The following is a 22,060-nucleotide window of genomic DNA, read 5'->3' as shown; positions in this document are numbered from 1 at the left end:
TTGAGATATAATTTACTGTCCGTATAATTCACCCATTTTTTTTTTAATTTTTTTTTTCAACGTTTTTTATTTATTTTTGGGACAGAGAGAGACAGAGCATGAACAGGGGAGGGGCAGAGAGAGAGGGAGACACAGAATCGGAAACAGGCTCCAGGCTCCGAGCCATCAGCCCGGAGCCTGACGCGGGGCTCGAACTCACGGACCGCGAGATCGTGACCTGGCTGAAGTCGGACGCTTAACCGACTGTGCCACCCAGGTGCCCTAATTCACCCATTTAAGTGTAAAATTCAAAGGTTTTTAGGACATTCACAGAGCTCTGCACCCATCACCAGACCCCATTTTTACTACCTTGAAAGGAAACGCTGTACCTGACCTATAGCTATCCTCTACCGCCTTCTACCCCCAGGCAAAATGAATCTACCTTTTGCATGTATAGATTTCCCTGTTCTGGACTTTCATATGAATGGAATCATGACATATCTGTCCTTTTGTGTCTGGCTTCTTTCACTTAGCGTATTTTCAAGGTTCATCCATGTTGTAACATGGGTCCGTACTTCATCCCTTTAAATGGTCAAGTAATATTCCACTGTATGGTTATAACACATTTTTTTTTTTAAAGACACATTTATTCAGCGTCATGATCAGACTATTACATTTAGCAATCAACAGCATGGGTGCAAAAAAAAAAAAAATCTACATTAAAACCCTTTGTTGGAATGCTTTACACTTTCCACAGAATGGAAACTAAAATAACCTGTTATACAATTAGTCACAAATACAGTCCTCGAGTTTTTTTGCCCATACACATGAGTATTGTCTAAAACATGTCTTCTTTGTAGCAGCTAGGCCCTGCCACCACTGTGCTTGGCTGAGTTCACAAATCTGTTGTAACCTGTAGCTTCCCTGTCACTTCTCTGGCTCTCCTTTCCTGCTAAGCTTTGTTTCCTGGCAGTAATTAAACCCTTCTGCCATTGCCATAGCTGCTGCTGCTGCTGCTGCTGGAACCGCCACAGCCACCTTGGTTTCGTGGTTTGGCAAAGTATTGGCCTCCACCACCATAGGGGCCAGAGCTTCTGCCTCCAAAATGTCCTCCTTTCGTGGGTCCAAAAGTTGAAGATTGATTGTTGTAATTGCCAAAATCATTATAGCTTCCACCACCTCCAAAGTTGCCTCCATCGTTACCAAATCCGTTATAGCCACCCCCACTGCCACCATGTCCCCCGCCACCTCGACTGCCGCCAAGGCCACCTCACCCACTGAAGTGTCCTCCGCGGCCAAAGTTGTCATTCCCACCAAAACCACCTCCACGACCACCACCGAAGTTCCCAGAACCACTTCGACCTCTTTGGCTGGAAGAAGCACTAGCCATCTCTTGCTTAGATAAAGCTTTCCTTACTTCACAGTATGGTATTTTTGAATGACAATCTTGTCTACAGAGTCATGGCCGTCAAAGGTCACAAAAGCAAAGCCTCTCTTTTTGCCACTGCCTCGGTCGGTCATGATTTCAGTCACTTCAATTTTCCCATACTGTTCAAAATAATCTCTTAGATGATGTTCTTCAGTGTCTTCTTTAATGCCACCGACAAAAATCTTTTTCACAGTTAAGTGGGCACCAGGTCTTTGAGAATCTTCTCTCGAGACAGCCCTCTTTGGTTCCACAACTCTTCCATCCACCTTGTGTGGCCTTGCATTCATGGCTGCATCCACCTCTTCCACAGTGGCATAGGTGACAAACCCAAAGCCTCTGGAGCGCTTGGTGTTTGGACCTCTCATTACCACACAGTCCGTAAGCGTTCCCCATTGCTCAGAATGGCTCCTCAGACTCTCATCGGTTGTTTCAAAGCTCAAACCTCCAATGAAAAGCTTCCGCAGCTGTTCAGGCTCTTTGGGAGACTCTGACTTAGACATGACGGCGGTGGGAGGGGAGACTTTCACGATGATTACTCGGCGGCGTCCACGGGCAGAAAGCTATAACACATTTTTTTTGACATAACAAGATCAGTCCTGTTATAATGGTTTGGCATTTTATTTTTCATATTTATTTAAATTAAAGTTAATTAACATTCAGTGTCATATTGGTTTCAAGAGCAGAACCCAGTGATTCATCGCTTACATATAACACCCAATGCTCATCCCAACAAGTGCCCTCCTTACTGCCCATCACCCATCTAGCCCATCCGCCCCCACCCAACACCCTGCCAGCAACCCCCAGGCTGTTCTCTGTATTTGAGTATCTTATGGTTTGCCTCCCTCTCTGTGTTCATCTTATTTTTCCTTCCTTCCCTTCTCCTATGTCCATCTATTGTGTTTCTTAAATTGAACAGATATAACACATTTTATTTATCTTTTCACGCATGGGTGGGCATTTGGGTTGTCGTCCCTCTTTGGCTATCATGCATAATGATGCTATGAACATTCATGTACAAGTTTCTGCATGGACACGTGCCTTCTTTTCTCTTGGGTACTTACATTGGAGCGGAATTGCCGGGTCACATGGTCACTCTGTGTTTAACTATTTGAGGAACTGCCAGTCTACTTTCCAAAGTGACCGAGCTGTATGACATTTCCCACCCCACCCCCAGCAACGTAGGGGGGGAGGTTCCAGTTTCTCCGCACCTTTGCCGACACCTGTTGCTGTCTGACTTTCTGATTCTAGCCATCCTCGTCATTTTGAAACCTTCTCTTTTCTTGACCCATCAGATTTTTGGGCAGGCAAACACCACCCTGAAGCGATGGCTCCTGGACTTTGCCTCCAAGAGAAAAGAATCGGAGCTTCGCAGTGGCATCATTAGAAACAACAGCCTGTGGGATAAACTGATCTTCCACAAGATACAGGTGACAGATCAAAACTGTTGTTTGTCATGTAAACTAACTTTGGCTTCAGAGTTTCTATGAGGGCTCTTTTTTTAAAGCAAAGTATGAAGGTAAGAGAGAATGGCATGTTTTTATTAAGTCTGGCACATTTCTAAAAATTAAGGACCAAGCCACTAAGTAAACCCCAGTATCCAGTATAAACCTGAGCGACGTGGTGAGATGGCAGGGAAGGAAAGGAATCAGGGTATTAGAGCTTTTCTAATTGTTTATTTTGCTTTGCTTTCTGAAACAGGTATGTTACTTTCAATGTCATTTTTTAGGTACAAGTGATAAAGAATGTGGAATAACGATATTATGTCCAAACAAATGCCAAAAAATGTGGCGTTTGCCCCCAGTCCACCATACTCTTGTGCTAATTCCTTAAAAATACATGCAAGTAGGGGTACCTGGGTGGCTCGGTCAGTTGGGCATCCGACTTCGGCTCATGTCACGATCTCACGGTCCGTGAGTTCGAGCCTGTGTTGGGCTCTGTGCTGACAGCTCAGAGCCTGGAGCCTGCTAAGGACTCTGTGTCTCCCTCTGTCTCCCCCCACCCCCCACCGCCCCCCCTGCTCAAGCTCTGTCTCTGTCTCTCTCAAAAATAAATAAACATTAAAAAAATAATATTTTTTAATTGCAAGTAAAAAAAAACAAAACAACAATACCCACAAGTAGTGGTGTTGGGTTATTCTTCAGACCCATGGAGAGTGAAGGGTGTCGCTTCAGCTCCAGCCAGGCATTCCTCCTTTGAACTCCTGTGAATTGTGTGTGCATGGGTGAGCTCTGTGTGGCTGCGGAGAAGGAGTGGTGGATTGGGGGTACTGGGTTCCCAAAAGGTGTCTTGGAGAAGCCCACCAACGTGCAGCCATTTGACCCTCACTGTCTCCTCTCTCCTCTCTCCTTGCCTTGTAAGTCGAGCCTGGGAGGAAAGGTCAGGCTGATGGTCACAGGAGCCGCGCCCGTGTCCGCCACCGTGCTGACGTTTCTGAGAGCAGCGCTCGGCTGTCAGGTGAGATGGGCGTCACTGCAGCCGGTTGTCTCCGCCTTTTCCAAGCCCAGGAACCTCCTTTCCAAAAGTCATCCTTACAGTTCGGTGTCTTATTTTGGCTGGGAAGATCGTGTTATGCGTGGGTTGCTCGGAGAAAGGAGCGTGTATGTCTTTAACACGAGGCGCAAGAAGATGCGTCTGTGGCCACCACGGACCGTGTGATTTTCTCTAGGGTCAAGCACAGTCCAGAAGACTCGCCTTTAACCAGGCCTGAGGTATAGAAATGGGTCGCAAGCGATAAGCCCCACTTGCAAACCATGGAGAAAAACCTGCCTTAAAGGGGTCAGGGGAGGCAGGAGAGACTGGGTGACATATAAGACATTCGTGGGGCAGAGCCGAGAGCTCACAGAGCCAGGACATTCCCGAGTGGGTGGTGTGCAGTGTGACCTGTCGGGCCACGTCAGTGTCCCCCTGGCCTGTCTGCAGGAGGTTAAGTAGAAGAAGATGACCATGGACAGAGGCTGGTGTTTTGTGTTGGGGGTGAAGATGTTTGGGTGCCATAACAAAGCCGTAGCAGTAGCCTACAAATTTACCATATCCGTAAAACCTTGGTTTGCAGGCATAATTCGTTCCGGAAACATGCTTGTAATCCAAAGCACTCCTATGTCAAAGCAAATCTCCAGAACCATTGGCTCAGCTGTGATCATGTGACGTTCGGCCTCACATACTGCTCCTATTGCAAGACATCGCTCGTTTATCAAGTTAAAATTCATTAGAAATGTTTGCTCGTCTTGTGGAACACTCGCGGAACAAGTTACTTGCCATCCAAGGTTTTACTTGTACAACACTAAAAAAGAGATTTCACTATGGTCATGGTCAGCCGTTGCTCAGGAGTTACAAGAACTTAATGGTTTGTGCACTTGCAGCATGGGTGTGACTGTTTCCTTTAATAACGTTTCATCTCTTGCTGGTCCAGTTTTACGAAGGCTACGGACAGACCGAATGCACTGCCGGGTGCTGCCTGACCATGCCTGGAGACTGGACAGCAGGTACGCATAGCGGGCCACTGCTTATTGGAAGCCTGTTATTCCAACCAGAATTACTGGAATTTGGTTCATCATTGGTTCATTAACCAACTTAAGTTCTGTGTCTCGAGTGATTAGGCCTTGGGGCAGCCTCATAAATCAGGGCGCCTGGTGGAAAACAGCCGCTGTGGCAGAGCAGGGTGTGCTTTGAGGACCCAGCTGGAACACAGGGGGCAATGTACCTAGATCCTGAGGCTGACAGCTGAGACATGATGCCCTTTTTACCAGGTTCAGAATGTTGGGCCCAACAGAGCCTACACGGAATTGATTGGGGTCGAATTATTTGCTGGTAAATTTGAACTGAATTTACACTGGGTGCTGTGCTAGGTGTCGAGACCGCAGAGCAAAAGAAACAAGTCCTTTCTCCAAAAAGGCGCAAGTAGAGGCAAATACGGAAATCATTGATGGAGCAGCTGTCATGGATGAGGTTGTGTGTTAGGTGCTTGAGATGTGCGTCATGTGTACTTCATCGCATCCCTGTGAAGTAGGCCCTGTGACCCCGGAGAGGAAGTGATTGTTGATTAAAAAGCATGTAAATAATGTATAAGAATTTGCACAGCAGTAGGCTTTGCAGCCAGGATTCCAGCCCAGGTCTGACTGCAAAGTTTCTGTGCTCTCCTCTGTAGCACACAGGTAGTACAGAGTTCTCCACTCTGCAGACCCCGCTGATTTATTTGGCGTGTTAGAAATACGAGCGCAATCCAGTAACACGGATTCTAGTGTCTTGGACCCTAGTAGCACAATTCTGCTGGGACTCCCACCAACTGTCTGTGACCCTTTTTCATGGTTTAACTTATGCAAAAATTATTAAAACATAGGAGGAATTCTTTGTGATGCTCTTAAAACCTATCTCATTTCTGTTATTTGTTTGTTTGTTTGGGAAAAGACAGCCCCAGTCTGAACCACTTTGGGCAGGAGAGTTGAGTTAGCTGTGAAAATAAGCACCATCCTGTCTTAATAAACTTAAATCTAAAACGAGTTCTCCCGTATGTAAGGAAGTAAAGACGGTCTTGGTCAGAGCCAGGGGGCGTGGGAGAGAATAAACCAGCTTTGGCAAAGCTGCGCATATTCTTTCTTTCTTTTCTTTTTTTTTTTTTTTTTTTTAGTAAATGTTTATTTACTTTTGAGAGAGAGAGCGTGAGTGGGAGAGAAAGAGGGAGACAGGGGATCCAAAGCAGACTCTGTACTGAGAGCACAGAGCCTGATACAGGGCTTGAACTCACAAACCTGAGATTATGACCTGGGCTGAAGTCAGACGTTTAACCAACTGAGCCCATCAGGCACCCCTGTGTCGTTTTCTTACAGAAAGCAGGGATGTTAAGTCTGTTGAGAGAGAGGCGGCAGGTGATAAGCAGAGGCCATCGGATCGTGGGAGCCTAGTTGAAGTTTTAGAAAGCTTGCTTCCGGGTGTTTGTAGGAAACCCTTAAAACCAGCAGCCAAATTATTTCTACTCTGAAAAATAATTTGCAGCACCAAACTTGGGAGAGGTCCCTAAAAGACTTTTGAATATTTGTCTCTCTTTGAAGAATAAACACTCTATGTTCACTTCCTGCGGAGGGTGGGGTGGGGGGGAGGGACAGGATATAATGGGAGAAAACAGAAGTTTACACCAGCTGTTGTTATTATGAGCAGGAGCAGGCTTGTTTGCTATAAAAGTAATTCGGCTTCAGGGTATTAGTAGTCCTCCTGGGAATGATCATTCTTTTATTGAACATGCAGGCCACGTTGGTGCCCCAATGCCTTGTAATTTAATAAAACTTGTTGATGTAGAAGAAATGAACTACCTGGCAGCCAAGGGCGAGGGCGAGGTAAGTGAACCCCCCTCCCCCGCCCCTCGTCGTTCACCCTCATCGCCATTCCTCTGACGGCCGGCCGTGACCCCTGCACTGCCGTGACCTCGGCACTGTCGTGTAAAGGCATTGAGCTTGATGTCATTGGTGCTCCGGGATCCAACAGGCTTCTTTCTGAAGGTTCCTAATGCGGGAGGGGTACCACTAACATCTCGTCTATCAGACAGCAGAGGGACTTGAGCTTCAGAGCGTGCAAAGGCTCCAGTGCTGCAGGGTCTAGAGCACAGCTCTGGTGGGCTAATTGCCCTGGATACCTGTTAGCGAGCTATTGGCTAGCGGAAGGAAAGCCTAATGACTTCAAAGTGATTTCATCCCCCTTGGGGCTGTCCAGCAGCTGTGAGCAGGAACCTCAGGCAAGCATTAGCCCTACAACCTGACTGCAGCTGAGGTCATTAAGACAAGGAAACAGGAGCATTGGAGGTACCCCCAAGATCCCAGCGTGGCTTTGGTAACTCCTGGATTATAGAATTCAGGGCTTCTGGCTAAAGGTGGAGACACGTGCACACACACACGCACACATGCACCCCAGCTTTCTCTGGACAGCCCCCAGTAAATGCTGTTAACAGATTATCTTTTCCCCCCACACTTCCGTCAAGATGTAATCGACCTACAACACTGTATGTGCTGTATGTTTAAACGGCACAGTGATTGAGGCATCTGGGTGGCTCAGTCGATTAAGCATCTGACTTCAGCCCGGGTCATGATCTCACGGTTTGTGAGCGTTCATGGGTTCGAGCCCCTGGGTGCCTCGGTCAGTTTAAGTGTCTGACTTCAGCTCAAGTCATGATCTTACGGTTTGTGAGGGTTTGTGGGTTCAGCCCCGTGTTGGGCTCTCTGCTGATAGCTCAGACCCTGGAGCCTGCTTCCGATTCTGTATCTCCCTCTCTCTGCCCCTTCCTCACCCACGCTCTGTCTCTTTCTCTCCAAAATGAATAAACATTAAAAACAAAAGCTAAACAGCATGATGATTTGACATACATATATTGTGAAGTGAATTACCCACAATGAGTTTCATTAATATCCATCATCTCACATAGATATAAGAAAAAAAGAAAATTCTTTCCTTGTGATGAGAACTCTTAGGATCTCATTTTTTAAAACTTTTTTTTTAAAGTTTACTTCTTTTTCGAGAGAGAGCAGGGGAGGGGCAGGGAGAGAGAGAGAGAGAGAAAAAGCCCAGCGTGGAGCCTGACATGGGGCTGAAACTCATGAACCATGAGATCATGACCTGAGTCAAAATCCTGAGTCAGATGCTTAACCAACTGAGCCACCCAGGTGCCCCCTCATCTCTTAACATGTAAATATATCACATAATAGTGTCAATTGTAGTCACCACACCGCACATTCTGTCCCTGGTACTTCTCTTCTGACTAGAAGTTTGTACCTTTTCACCCCCTTCCTCTACTTTCTCCTCACCCCCCTCCATGCTTTTCCTCTTCAGGTGTGTGTGAAAGGGCCAAATGTCTTCAAAGGCTACTTGAAGGACCCGGCAAAAACGGCGGAAGTTCTGGATAAAGATGGCTGGTTACACACAGGGGACATTGGAAAGTGGTTACCAGTAAGCTCTCCCCTCCCCTGTCCCCAGAGGCTGTTGTTTTCTGCCATAGGGAAGAAAATGTCCCATGGGTTGCAGGGAGCGGCCTCATTTTTCTCTTTTCCTGCCAAGGGGGTATGGTGTAGGCTCTTCCATTTCCTGAAGGGAACACACTCACGCTCTGAGCGTGCCCGGGTGGGATTTTCATCTTAACTATAACAAATAGGTTTGTTTTTGATGCTTGACATCAATTCTGGTGGCTGCTTCCCATTTGAAATCCAGAGAGACTCCGTACGGCCTTTTATGTATCCGGGCTGGACCTCGATGTTAAGGCCTTGGTTTAACAAGGTGTGGGGAGCACTGTGGTAGGCCTCCAGGAAGGTGTGGTGGGCAAGAATTTGTGAATATATGCGTTTGTTAGGTCTGCCATCTCATTACAAATAGGATAAGTGTTCCATGGATTAGGCCAGCTCCTTTGGATTTAGTCTTAAATTTATGTAGAGAAATTCCAGAGTCCACCATAAGAGGGAGAGTCATGTACAAGAAGCCACATCCATAGGTTGGGCCAATTTTGCTTGCTGTGGTACCAACCACTGCTTTTTCTAAGTGGTTACCATGTTTAATTACAAGCACTGGAATGGCTAATATAATTTTCATTATTGTGTATTGGTCGATTCTTATAGATTTAAGGTGCACAATACTCCCCGAAATTTTTAGTGAAGTGGAAAATCCGCCCCTCGTCCCGCCGAGCCAATTAATTCAGACTTCAGCATACCCCAGTTATTCAGAAATAAATTAAGTCCCTCTTTCCAAGTGCAAGAGGGATTACGTGTCAGTTCTAATTCTGGCTCTGGCGCTAATGAACACATTTCATAATCTCTCTGGACCTCAGTCTACTCCTTGTGAAAATGGCGCAGAACCAACGTGGAATGAGAGAACCACAGAAACTCCCCAACAGCTGACTTTTGGAAGCATAAGAATGACCCTGGGATGGGGATGGGTTGAATGGGATGAGGTTTGGGTTACCAGAGGCAGGCACTGCTGACATCTGGCCAGTCTAGCGCAGAGATTGTAGCCTCCCCACGGTTATTGTGTGGGCAGCTGACCGACGCTGCCCCAGGGGGCCAGGAGCAGTCCCCTCCCCCGCCCGCCCCGAAACAATGACAAAGGAAGCAGGCATTCGGCCTCTCCATAGCAAACATCCACTGAGCCCTCACTCTGTGTAGACAGAGTGCTCTGGGAGGATACGTCCCTGTCTGTACTCTCAAGGAGCAGGACTCATTCTCGGGGAGCCAGATAGGTAGGAAGCTACTAGGGACGAAGTGAAAGCATGAGCTCTGGGGTCCCTTCTCTCTCAATCTCTCTCTCTCTTTTTCTCTCTCTCTTTCTACTTGACTCACTGGCCTTGGGCAAGTCACTTAGTCTCTCCAAGCCTGAGTTTGCCTCTCAGATGGGCTGATAGCTCGCCTCTGTGCCATGTTACCAGGATTAAATGATGCCCTGTGCAAAGTGCCCTGAACTGTGTGTGACTGACACGGGGCGGGCAGGGGCAGGGGGCACCAGCCACGGACCCACTGCCAGCCCCTCCCTCCCCTCTAATAAACAGAATGGTACCTTGAAGATTATCGACAGGAAAAAGCACATATTTAAACTGGCGCAAGGAGAGTACATAGCACCGGAGAAGATTGAGAACATCTACGTGCGAAGCGAACCTGTCGCTCAGGTGTTTGTGTACGGAGAGAGCTTGCAGGTACGGGCCCTCTGCCCTGGGAGCCATGTCACGGGGGCACGGCCAGGCCTCGTGCTCCGGAGCTTTTCGGTGCCACGGGGAGTTGGCGATGGGTATTGAATTGACTTTCATGTGCGACGTGCCAGAGTACTACTGGGTTTTGCTGCCTGGCATTTCTTATCCAGAAGAGTGTTTCTCTTTAAATTGCATATTTTTATTTTACCTGGCTCGAGTGGCCTGGTGTACCAAGGGGAGTTGGATAAAGATGTTAGGGAGTGAGGAGGGCACCTGTTGGGAGGAGCACTGGGTGTTGTATGGAAACCAATTTGACAATAAATTTCATATTAAAAAAAAAAAGATATGAGGGAGAGGGTACAATACGCTTCTAATTTAATTATGAAAGGAAATATTGATACGTTGATTATGAGAAAGTTTAGAATTTTCAAGCATGTTAAACGCATCATAGCTATGCTGTGCCTCCTGAACTGTTTTTGAGCAGTGGTGGTTCTGAACCGGTATATATACATAAAGTTGAAAACCAAGGTCAATGCTGTAGGGGCACGTCTCTTTGCAAAATGTGGGGCGGATGATGGCAAGGAAGAGGAAGGGGTCTGGTTTCCTGAAAGTTCATTTTTTTTTAAAATCTTGAGACTTTTAAATACTTTTGAAAGAATATTTTCTTATCTTGTAAGGAATACACCTATTTTTCTTTGAGTGTGTACTGGGTTTTTTTTGACCTGGTACCTTACCATGCGTTTGATTTTTATTTAGTTTTATTGTTACTAAACTGTAAAAAAGAAAAAGGCGTTAGAGATTTAAAAAAAAATTTTTTAATGTTTTATGTTTGAGAGAGAGAGCACACAAGTGGGGGAGAGACAGAGAGAGGGAGACACAGAATCGGAAGCAGGCTCCAGGCTCCGAGCTGTCAGCCCAGAGCCAAACGCAGGGCTCGAACCCATGAACCGCAAGATCGTGACCTGAGCTGCAGTTGGCTGCTTAACTGACTGTGCCACCCAGGCGCCCTGCCCCCCTTTTTTTTAATGTTTTGTTTATTTTTGACAGAGAGAGAGACAGAGTACAAATGGGGGGGGGGGCAGAGAGAGGGAGACAGAATTGGAAAGATGTAAAGAAAATGAATCTGTATAAATTTTCTCTCTTTTTTAGAGCAGTTATTTGATGATATATATTGCCCCACTTGCTTATTTGATGCAGTTTTATTAAAATCTGTATATATATAATATGCAAAAGTAAATACAAATTAGGGTTTTGTCAGATTTTGATGCCCAGTGGCCCTTTTAAAACATTTAATCGCAAAATTCCTGATGCTGGGTGTAGTTTACAGCTGGGAGTTCTTAACCTGGGCTCCATCGACCCCTGGGGCTGGTAATATGTTCTGAAGAGAGCGTCCGTGACCTCTGTCAGATCCTCCCGGGGTCCGTGGTACAAGATGACAAAGAAGCACTGTCTCAGAGTATCTGCATCAAGCCGTGTCCTAACTCACTCGTCTGTGTTAAAGGCATTTCTCATCGCAATCGTGGTACCGGATGTTGAGACGTTATGTCCCTGGGCCCAAAAGAGAGGATTTGCAGGCTCCTTTGAGGAACTCTGCAGGAACAAGGTAAGGCTCCGAAGCGTGTGGTCCACCTCCCGGACCTTGGCCTGGCGCCGGGCCTGCCTCCAGGGACCTCCAGCACAGCAAGCGTGTTGTTTTCTTGCCTTATTAGGATGTCAGAAGAGCCATCCTAGAAGACATGGTGAGGCTCGGGAAGGACTCTGGCCTGAAACCATTTGAACAGGTAAGACTTTCATCACCACGCACGAACCCCTGCAAAACAGGTTTCCAACTTGAGGGTTTCGTGTGAGTAGGTGTGGAGCACGAGGTGACCTAAAGAAACCCACGGGGAATGAATGATGGAGCGGCGCGGCAGCGGGAGGGGGTTTCTGTAACCAAGGAGTAGGCATTCTCCTTTCCTGGAGGTCGGGATCCAGGCCCGGATTCTGTCGTGGGCATAGCCCCTATGGACAGAGCCGGCTGGCCTGAGTCAGAGGGACTGGACCAGCCACAGGGCCTCCGTCCCTTCAGGTCTACGGGCTTTTTAGATTCAAGCTGTGTCTGCCCTCGTTTTTTGCTTCAATCACCTCATTTATTTGCAGGTCAAAGGCATTACTCTCCACCCCGAATTATTTTCTGTCGACAATGGCCTCCTGACCCCAACAATGAAGGCTAAACGGCCAGAGCTTCGGAACTATTTCAGGTCACAGATAGATGAACTTTATTCCACCATCAAAGTTTAACGTGAGAAAGAAACCACACACCTCCAACGTCTCCTACTGATGGCCTTCACGTTGGTAATTTTGACTAGAGCACGCGTAGGAAAGGGAGCGTCCGTGTTTGACTTGTGCATTCGGGGTTCTTGTCATAGGAATATTAGAGGACGTGGAACACTGCCTTACAGTCCCCTCGTGTTGCAGACCATGCTTATGGTGATACACAATTTCCAAAATGAGCCTTAAAATTGTAAAGGGGGAACTATAAATGTGCTAAGTTATTTATGACTTCCTCAGTTTAAAAAAAAAAAAAAAAAAAGGCGGGTGAAAACTTCTGTCTCCCTGTTTTTCTAACCAAGGGATTAGGATTTTGCTGCAAATTCTGCATTTGTCTGCTGCTCTCGAGTACAGTGCCCTGGAGGGAACCTGTCCCTTAAAAACAAGAACTGTCCCAGCTGGAGAACATCACAAGTGGACCAGAGATTCTTTTTTAATCCCTGCCTCCTTCCCTTCACCGCCTCACACGCACTCTGACGACCCCTCTGATCCCGGGGTATGGAGTGCGCACGCTTCCCCGCTGTCCCTGTTGTCCTGTAGGAGCAGAAGTTTCCCAGAGAAGGACAGAACAGACTCCACTGAAAACAGCACAGATTACGGAGTCTCCGATGAATGGCTGCTCACCTGAGCGAATGAATGGATTCTGGCATCCATGGGGCAGAATGCGCTCAGACCCTCTTCTCTACGCCCGCTTCCCTCCCTCCATCCCTTCCCAGGGGTTATTAAAAAATCTGCCTTAGACTCTGCAGTGAAGAGAAGCATTTCAAGAAGGAAATAAAATCACCTGGGTCAACCATGCTCAACTGTGACGCCTGTGTAACTGTTGACTTTATCTTCACCGAACCAGTCACTATTTGTGATGGCCGATGGAGTTTTAATGTGGTTTTCACATCAGAAGATTACGTTGTGATTAACGGGCTCCCCCGGCCCCCAGTAAACTCTCAGGCAAGGCATGTCTTTCAAAATATTAAGGGAATAGATCTACTTGGGTACTTATTGAAATGGACAGTAATAAACACTCTTACAATGCTACCTGATTTTTATGAAATGTATTTGCCAAGCCAAAATTCTAGGATGTAGAAATCTGGAAAATTCATTTCCTGGGATTAACTTCTCAAGGGATTTTTTTTTTTCTAAGTTAATTTGGGAAATTAGCTGCATTTCACTTTACTGCAAGTCTTTGCCACGTGTGACTGAATCAAGTTGTCATTTCGATACCGAAAGCAGTTGGTTTGGGATTTGTGAGCGTCCGTGTATTATACAAGCACAACAGGGTTTGCACTAAAGAATTGTCATTGTAGTAACACTATTTGGTAGCCTAACTTCGTACGTGTATTCTTAATTGCACACAAAGTCAATAATTTGTCACCTTGGGGTTTTGAATGTTTGCTTTAAGTGTTGGCTATTTCTATGTTTTATAAACCAAAACAGAATTTCCAAAAACAATGAAGGAAACCAAAATAAATATTTCTGCATTTCAAGTGGGTGAAAGCCTCTCTTTTCGTGTCAGGGGTAATATTCGGGATAGCCTTGGATGCGCACAAGGGAGCCGGAAGGGCCCTCGGCCTCAGCCCCGCCCTCCCGTGTTTTCGCCAACGCTTACAGGGGCCAACCGGGGCCCCTGGCTGGGCTCTCTGGCGACAGCCCTGTTGGGTGGTGAAGAAAACCATGGTGTGAGCAATACAGATATTCTTGGAAATGCAAATTCTTTGCTGGGCAGCCAGGTTTCAGGAGACACTGGCTGTAGTTGGGTTTGATTCTGTGTGTTTTAGTAATTCCCTTACGAAGCACTGTTTTAGATGTCTCGCTTACAGCAGCTGCTGTTTTCTCTTCCCTTTTCCTCTGGTTCCACGCTGTGCTCTCGTTGTAAATATTTCCTCTCCAGGTGCTCTGTAGTCCGCCCCCGGCTCCTTATGGAGTCTGTGACGTTGAAATCGCCTCCTGCCCTCGCTCCCTCCCTTAAATCTCATGTTTGGTGTGGAGATGTTTGGTTCCTCCCTCTAAAGCTCAAGCCCTCTGCGCATATCTCTTGAAAGCCTCCAAACACGTTCTGCCTTTTGTTTGAGTTATTAAATTCCTTATCTTGTCTTCCCTCATCTTTCTCTTCTTCCCCTGAGTTGAGGAAATGTGAGTTTCTTCACACTAGGACATGACCTCCTTTTCCCTCCCTTCGTGCCCAACATGGCTTGTACACCAGTAGGAGTTCATTAAATAAATCCCATTTAAATAGGGGATTCCCATGTAAATATGAACAAATACTTGGAATTTTGAAAACTTCTCTTATAATGAAGCTGATGTACACGTTGGGTTTATCCTTTTTTTAAAAAAAATTGTATCCTATACATAAATGTATCATCTTAATCGTTAAAAATATTTGTGTAATGTTTATTTCTGAGAGAGACAGAGTGCGAGAGAGGGAGGGGCAGAGAGAGAGGGAGACACAGAATCTGAAGAGGCTCCAGGCTCTGAGCTGTCAGCACAGAGCCCCACGTGGGGCTCGAACCCACAAACCGTGAGATCATGACCTGAGCCAAAGTCAGATGCTTAACTGATTGGAACCACCCAGGCGCCCCCAGTTAATTTTTTTTTTAATGTTTTATTTATTTATTTTGAGAGTCCTAAGCAGGCTCCGCACTGTCATCACATAGCCCAACACGGGCTCGATCCCATGAACCGTGAGATCCTGACCTGAGCCGAAGTCAGACGCTTAACCAGCAGAGCCACCCAGGCCCCTCGTCTTAGTCATTTTCAAGCCTACATTTCAGAGACATCAGGTGTGTTCACATTGTGCGGCCATCAGCGCCATCGGTCCACAGAACTCTTTTCATCCTGCAAAAGCGAAACTCTACGCATTAAACACTAGCTTCCATCCCCTCCTCTCCCCAGCCTCCGACCACCACCAATCTACTGGCTGTCGCCATGAATTTGACCCTAGGTAAATCCTACGGTGTAGCTGTCCTTTGGGACTGGTTTTTCCACTGTTTGCAATATCCTCAAGGTCATACCATGTGTCAGGACTTCCTTCCTTTCTAAGGCTGAGGAATACCCCATTGTGTGCACAGACCACGTTTTCTTTATCCGTTCGTTCGTTGTCGGATATTTGAGTCGCTCGTACCTTTTAGCTATTGAGAATAACATTGCTGAGAGCGTGTTTTAGTCCCTGCTTTCGATTCTGGTGGGTATTTACCTAGAAGTGCCATCATTGGATTATAGGGTAGTTCTGTGCTTAAGCTTTGAGGAATTACCATACTGTTTTCCCCAGCGGCTGCACTGACCGTCTCACTGGCAATGTACAGAGATGCCAGTTTCTCCACATCCTGTCTGTAAACATCCTCTCTTGTTGGTTTCTGTGTTTTTCACAGTGCGCATCCTAGTGGGTGTGAAGAGCTATCTCATCATGGTTTCGCTGTGCATTTCTGTGATGATTAGTCAGGGTGAGCACCCTTTCCTGTGCTTATTGGCTGTTTGTCCATCTTCCTTGGAGAAATGCCTCTTCACGTCCTTTGCCCTTTTTTTTTTTTTTTTTTTTTTTTTACAAGTTGGGTTGTTTGTGTGTTTTATTGAGCTCTGGGAGTTCTAACACCGCCTTTCGATTCTTAACTTTCATGGTGCTCTGTTGGGGGTCCGTGCCTGTTCAACGGCAGTAGATATCCAGTGGCACTCCATCCCACAGATCAAAACTAGACCTCGAAAGCCCTGTGGTCTGTGTCTCAAACCCAGCCGGAACAGAAGAGAAGGGCTTGGCTTGGAATGAGGCAGTCTTTTCTTCCATCCAGATGCCCTGGGAGTTAAGCTTCTTTCAAGGACAGCCAAAGGGGTGCCGAGGTGATTCAGTCGGTTGAGCGTCCAGCTCTCGATCCTGTCACAGGTCATGATCCCAGCCGGGGTTGTGGGATCGAGCCCTGTGTTGGTCTCCATGCTGCGCGTGGAGACTGCTTAAGATTCTCTCTCTCTCTCTCTCTCTCTCTCTCTCTCTCTCTCTCTCTCTTTCTCCCTCCCTCCCTCCCTCCCTCCTTCCCTCTCTGTCTCTCTCTCCCTCCCACCCTCTATTCCTTTCCCCTGTGCGTGCTCTCTCTCAAACAAAACAACACAACAGCCAGAGGGCAGGAGTCTCCCCCCGTAGAGCCCTAGCGAGGAGGTGTGAGTGGGGCAGAAATGCCAAACCACTTAGTGCTTTAGTGGCTGTGCCCTCACGGCTCCTCCTGCCCCTCCCTGCAGGCCCCAGCTGTGACCCACCCTCATTCTAGATCTAAACTCAGAAAAGCAGTTTGTTTTTAAGTATATTTGGCACTTGGTAAATATTTTTGCCCCACTCCCACATTTCAGATTACTTGGAATAATAATAATAACTAAAATGCTTTGGACGTCGCCCCGTGCCAGGCACGATTCTTGGCATTTTTACACAGATGACCCACTTTACATTACAACCCCTGGAGCCAAATGCTACCGTTGTCCCCAGTTTACAACGAGGAAATGTAAGCACACAGATAATGTGATCAGTGTCCCACGCCCAGACGGCATGGACTCCGTCTGGCTCCGGACCCAAGCTTTCAACCCCACGCCATGGATGTTTCTTCTTGTCTTAGACCGTGAACTTCCTGACGAGACATGCCGGTGGAGTTATTTCTCGGTGCCAGTAGTTCTGCCTCGAAGCTTCGGTACAGATGGTTTCGATTCCTGCCCTGTGATTGTTCTTTGTCCTGGCAAGAGCTAACACCACCTCCCAGAGTTTTGTTCTGGTTTTACGGCTTCTCAGAAATTAGAGTTGCTCTCTGTGATGTTGGTAACCCCAAATCCACCAAGGACTAAAAGTTTCCTAGAGCCAGCCGCTCTGTTTGAGGAAGAAGATACGTGGAAAGCTGGGTCACAGGCCAACGGCAGGTTCATGAGGTCCCTCAGAAGTTCTAGAAACCCTCCTCAGTAACAGCTGCAGGGGCTATGGATTTGGTATGGCCAGTGTGCCCGCCAGTGTGCATTCCTTACTGACGTCCTCTGAATATTCAGTCCTCACAAACCCCTGTTAGGCAGGGGGTGAGTCCACAGTTATGTGTTTACCCTCAGCTAAGTGCCAGGCCCAGTTCTGTGCTGTGGGGACACAGCAGTGAGCTCAGCAGACAGGATCCTCGCCCTGACGAGGCTCCCTGTGTAACAGAGATGGACGGACACACAGGAAACAAAAAAGCAAACACAAGAATTCGGATTGTGATGGTGCTCTGAAGAAAACAATTGCTAGAGGATTGGGGAGGGGACCACAGGCCTGTTTTAAGTGTTGCGGTCAGACGAGGTCCCTTTGAGGAGGTGACTGTGGGGGATGATTGGAAGAAGGAGGAGGGGAACCAGCCTTGCAAGGTTTGGGGAAGGAGGTCAAAAAGCAGAAACCGTGAGTGCAAAGGTCCTGAGGTGAGAAAGAGCCCAATGTATCCCAGGGCCCAAAAGAAAGTGAGTAAGGCTAGAGCATCATAAGCAAGGGAAAGTGTAGTACTGGGGAAAAGTTAGAGATGAAGGAGGGCCAAGTTAGCAGGCCTCGCGGCCCAGGAAGGCATCTGGATTTTACCCTGGGTTCAGGAGGAAACCAAAGAGGTGTCTGAGGCAAGGAGTTACCCTCCCTGAGTTCCCCTTCTCAAAGACCACTCCTGGAGACCGTGTGAGGACAGCGTAGGGCATGGTGGCTTGAACCAGGTTGGTGGCAGCAGAGACAGAGGAGGAAGGGGGGGCGGGGGGGAGGACCGCGCGTGGGGAACCAGGGGAGTGGAGGGTTCAGGATGTGAGCGCAGGGGGGTGGACGTGCACCCGCCCTCACCGAGCTGGGAAGACTCACATCGGTTTTGGGGGGAGGGAGTCAGGAGGTTGAATTTGGGCCGTTTCTATTGGGGGTGGTGAAAGAGACTCGGCTGGGGACCCTGGGGGATCAGAAAACCTGGATGGGAACCAGAGGAGGTCTAAGACAGAACCGGCCTCACCTATTTGAAAGGGAATTAAGGAGCCAGCAATGGGACTGAGAATGGCCTACCATGGAAGAAGGTGGGAAACCAAAGATGGGGTGTCCCAGAAGCCAAGAGAGAAAAGGTTCGGGGAGGAAGGCGATCACTTATGTCATATGCTATCAAAAGGTAGGGGACAGAGGAACGTCCGCTGATCCCGCAGTGGTGGCCACCGTGGACATAAGTGTTCCAGCAGGGCAGAAAGGGCAGAAGCCGGGGGGTGGGGGGCGGGCGGTGGGGACAGGGGCTCCGGGGAAGTCAGGGAGATCAGCTAACTACTCCTGAGTTTTCCGACTGCAGGACCTCTCTACCTCGGTCAACTTTTTTGCTGTCCCTCCCCCTCCCTGGTGTGATGCCCATCACTGTGTCAGACAAGTCTCCTTCATTAGACAGTCCTCAGGTACAGCTAATCTCTCCATTGTAAATGGAGAGTTGGCAGCTTAGTTCATGTCACAAGGTGGAGGCGGGTAGATGCCATCGACTCTGGAATTTTCGTCCACGTTTCCAGTGATCTTTTCCTTTCTTGGCAGCAGAAGCAGGAGAGAAGTCTGCCAGTCCGTCCCAATTGCCAGGCAGGGCAGGAGGACAGAGGGCAGAAGGCCTTAGGGCTGGAGACCGAGCGTCCCTCCCATCCCTCCACCTCCAGCCCCCTCTGCATGTATCACCGGAAGTGGCCGTTCCTCCGTCCTCGGCCGCAGCAGCCTCAGCACCCAGAGCTGAGAAAGTGCAGCCCCTGTTACCACGTGAGTCTGCAGATGTGAGGTCCCCGAGGGCAGCCCTTTCTCCACGGGGTCCTGGAAGAGATGCCCAAATCTGAACTCCCTCCTTCGCTCAGCACGAGTCACGGGGAAATTGACCACCTTACCCGTTATCCATTATTTGGCATTAAAAAAAAAAAAAAAAATCCACATTTTTTCCTTTTTGACTTTTAACTTCTCACTGTCGGCCTGCTGAAATGGTAGGCGTCTTACTGGCTCAGTTCTGCTTCTCGGCACTGTTCTTAAGGTACAGAGATGTTCTGTTCTTGGCCAGACGCAGGGTTTTGTTTTTGGGTAAATACAAGTTCTTAGCCACTCACTTTCATTGAGATTTTTCGTGGGGGTGGGGAGGGGAATGTCAGCGTTCCCTAAGAGAAATTGTCCTTGCTAAATACTGAAGCTGCTGGATTTTCCCCCAAGAGCTCTGGGCAGGCTCCCTGCTTTGCATGTGGCCAAAGTCGGAGGGTAAGTCCTGAGAGCAGCAGCGGGGCCCTGCCACAGGGGCACCTAAGCCCCAGGCACGGTCCGGGACACGTGTGAAGTGTGTGTGAAACCGGTTTGCTCACATTCTGCGTTGGGCAACATGTGCAGCCTGTGCACATACAGAGGGACTCTCCCTTAAGAGTCTTGTGCTTTCCCACACCCACTGATAACGCCTGCCCCACCCTGCTGCTCCCCCGGCACCCTCCCCCCCCGCCCCCGCCCACCCCGCCAGGTGGTGCACCCAGGAGGGATTCCAGGGCCGCCACTGTCTTGCTGAGGCTTTCTCCTATCATCTGTTGGATGTGTCCACTCCTCCTTTCCTGCTGCCCAGAGTGGCAGCTGTCTTCCACTGGGACCACTGCACCGGCCTCTTCGCTGGCCTCCTTGTGTCTGTGTTGGTCTCTACTGACTCACCCTGTTTTCCTCTGCTTTGCAGCAAGGATGATTTTTCTAACTCGTAAGTCTTATCGTGTGGTTGTCCTGTTTAAACCTTCAGAAAGTTCCTGTTGTTCCCAAGTCTGAACGGCTTGAAAGACTTAGAGGAGGCCTTCTCAGACTTTACTGTGCCTCAGATGCCCTGGGGATCTTAAAATGCAGATGCAGATTCAACACGTTGGGCGCTGGGCCTAAAATTGTGCGTTTTGAATAGGCTCCCCAGGGGATGCCAGCGCTGCTGGTCTGGGCAGGGCATTTTGAGGAGCAAGGAACTGGAGGACCCCTGCTGATGTCCCTAGCCTCGTCTTCTGCTCCCCCCCCAACCCTGCTCCAGCCACGCTGAACTTGTGCTAGCTTCCAGAATACGTCACATGCTCGCTCACCACTGGGCCTTTGCACATGCTCTGTCTCCCTAGAGCACGCTTCCCCTGGCCTAGCTGGCTCCTGCTCCTATTCCAGGTAAACTGTAGATCCCACTTCCTCTGAGAAGCCTTCTCCCATTCTCCAAGCCTAGGAAATGAAGAGCCTGGCATGTTTGCGGCCTGGCAATGGTGTGAGGTGGAGGGGTAGGGTGGTTGGTAGTGATTTTCTTTATGCTAAGTGACAAGGTTAAAGGGGTGAGCAAGCTGGCCTGTGAGAACAGGGTGGCAGCCAGAGGGTAGGGGTAGCTGTTTACTCTTACAGAAGGTTCCAGAAAGAAGGTTTTTGTGTCACCTGGGGGTTGGAGAGGGAAGTACGTCTGGCGTGAGGTTGTCTGGCTGGTGGTACTCTGGCTCTTTTCCATTCTCAGCTGAGCAGTGAAGGATCCCTGAGGTAAGGACTCCAGTTGCCCTGAACTCTGTGAACAAGGTCAGCTCCACAACTGTGTGTCCTCAGGCCACCCAAAAGTCGTGTCAGAGAGCAAGGACATTAAAAGGATGAGAACTGTTTCCAGAAACTTCTTTTTCTTCTTCTTTTTTTGGGGGGGGGGCACAGCTTGAGAGCGAATCATAGAGACAAAGAAAGTTTCTACTGTAGAGATTTTATTTCTCTTGTTTTCTTACCAAAATCTCTTCCTCTGGGGTATTCTTTTGCTTTCTCTTTCTCACTTGTGCGCTCATGTGTCCCTTTCGCAAGTTTGAGTCATAAAACGAATTCCTCTGCAGGTTGGAATCAGCTATTGCTTGGCCAGAGAAATCCTGGATTTTGCTGGAATGGTCCTGCCAGACTTCCTGCACCAGACGCAGCCCTGCAGGGAGCTGGGAATGGAATCTGAAACATGTGACGTTGCAGGTCATGATGCAGTGGTCAGGCATGTGATCTCAGCTTGGCTGCGGGCAGTGCCAGTTAGGTCTAGAAAAAGTAGGACATTGGTTGCACGGCAAATAAGTTCAGTAGTGGGTATCAGAGCCAAGGAAACGTCCGAGAGCTTGTGACACACGGAGGGATCGAACGTCATCGCAGTTCGCGGCAATGGAAAACTCTTTCTGCCCCCCAACTGAAAAATATACCGCGTACTACTTCCTTTCTGATTTTTATTTCCTCTTTGTCATGAAGGGAACGTCCAAGCCGAGGTCTCCTCCTTCTTGGCCCTGGCCTTGCCCCGCGGGACGTTTTCAGTTAGTTTCGCAGCGTCATTGTTACAGATGGTGAGCAGTTGGTCTGTTTACCACAGATAACGACCTTAGTTTCTTCCCAAACTTGCCGCAGGAAGTTAAAAAAAAACACAGAAGGGAAATTTGAGAAAGAAATTATTTCCTTTATTTTCTTTCCCACACGAGAATATCATACCCTTTGCCTTCAGGGAGACTTAAAGGCATGAGCTTGACGTATAAGAGAGGATAATGCACATGACAAGGAAAAATGAGTCGAGCAACAGGTAGTTAAGAGACGTAGCCTTACTAATCTTGAACAGACTTTGAACCAGAAAATGTGAACTCTGGTCTCCAATTACATCTTCAAACCTCCAGTCCTGGTCTTCATCTGCCCTCTGGTGGCCACGGTTCTGAACAGGAAATTCCACAGAAGAGCTCCCCCGAAAGAAAGCAGAGGCCCAGTA

The 22,060-nt window shown here is 48.2% G+C and overlaps 1 protein-coding gene, 1 long non-coding RNA gene and 1 pseudogene across 8 annotated transcripts in view; 2 read left to right on the top strand and 1 right to left on the bottom strand.

Annotated features, from left to right (window-relative positions):
* The window catches only part of ACSL1 (acyl-CoA synthetase long chain family member 1), a 72,741-nt gene extending 58,895 nt beyond the window's left edge, over positions 1-13,846 (top strand). For all 6 annotated transcript variants that reach the window (XM_058720000.1, XM_058719995.1, XM_058719994.1 and 3 more), the window contains 9 exons: positions 2,701-2,835; positions 3,767-3,862; positions 4,818-4,890; positions 6,647-6,735; positions 8,219-8,335; positions 9,918-10,061; positions 11,557-11,658; positions 11,765-11,836; positions 12,195-13,846. In XM_058720000.1, coding sequence (XP_058575983.1) covers positions 2,701-2,835; positions 3,767-3,862; positions 4,818-4,890; positions 6,647-6,735; positions 8,219-8,335; positions 9,918-10,061; positions 11,557-11,658; positions 11,765-11,836; positions 12,195-12,335 — 969 coding nt within the window. In that variant the 3' untranslated portion in view covers positions 12,336-13,846. The remainder of the gene's footprint in view (positions 1-2,700; positions 2,836-3,766; positions 3,863-4,817; positions 4,891-6,646; positions 6,736-8,218; positions 8,336-9,917; positions 10,062-11,556; positions 11,659-11,764; positions 11,837-12,194) is intronic.
* LOC131506410 (heterogeneous nuclear ribonucleoprotein A1-like) lies at positions 647-1,952 on the bottom strand (annotated as a pseudogene).
* A 5,987-nt stretch (positions 13,847-19,833) lies between the features above and the next one.
* Positions 19,834-20,951, top strand: LOC131506053 (uncharacterized). Of its 2 annotated transcripts, XR_009258707.1 has the most exons (3): positions 19,834-20,044; positions 20,237-20,481; positions 20,813-20,951. It is a non-coding gene; the product is annotated as an uncharacterized LOC131506053 (long non-coding RNA). The 2 variants fall into 2 exon arrangements; XR_009258706.1 differs by lacking the exon at positions 19,834-20,044 and having other exon boundaries at positions 20,057-20,481.
* The last annotated feature ends 1,109 nt before the right edge of the window (positions 20,952-22,060 follow it).

The sequence above is a fragment of the Neofelis nebulosa genome, chromosome 3 (genome assembly GCF_028018385.1).
Source record: "Neofelis nebulosa isolate mNeoNeb1 chromosome 3, mNeoNeb1.pri, whole genome shotgun sequence".
Taxonomy (NCBI): Eukaryota; Metazoa; Chordata; class Mammalia; order Carnivora; family Felidae; genus Neofelis; species Neofelis nebulosa.
The sequence above is the reverse complement of the archived record's forward strand: the minus strand, read 5'-3'. Positions and strand labels throughout refer to the sequence as shown.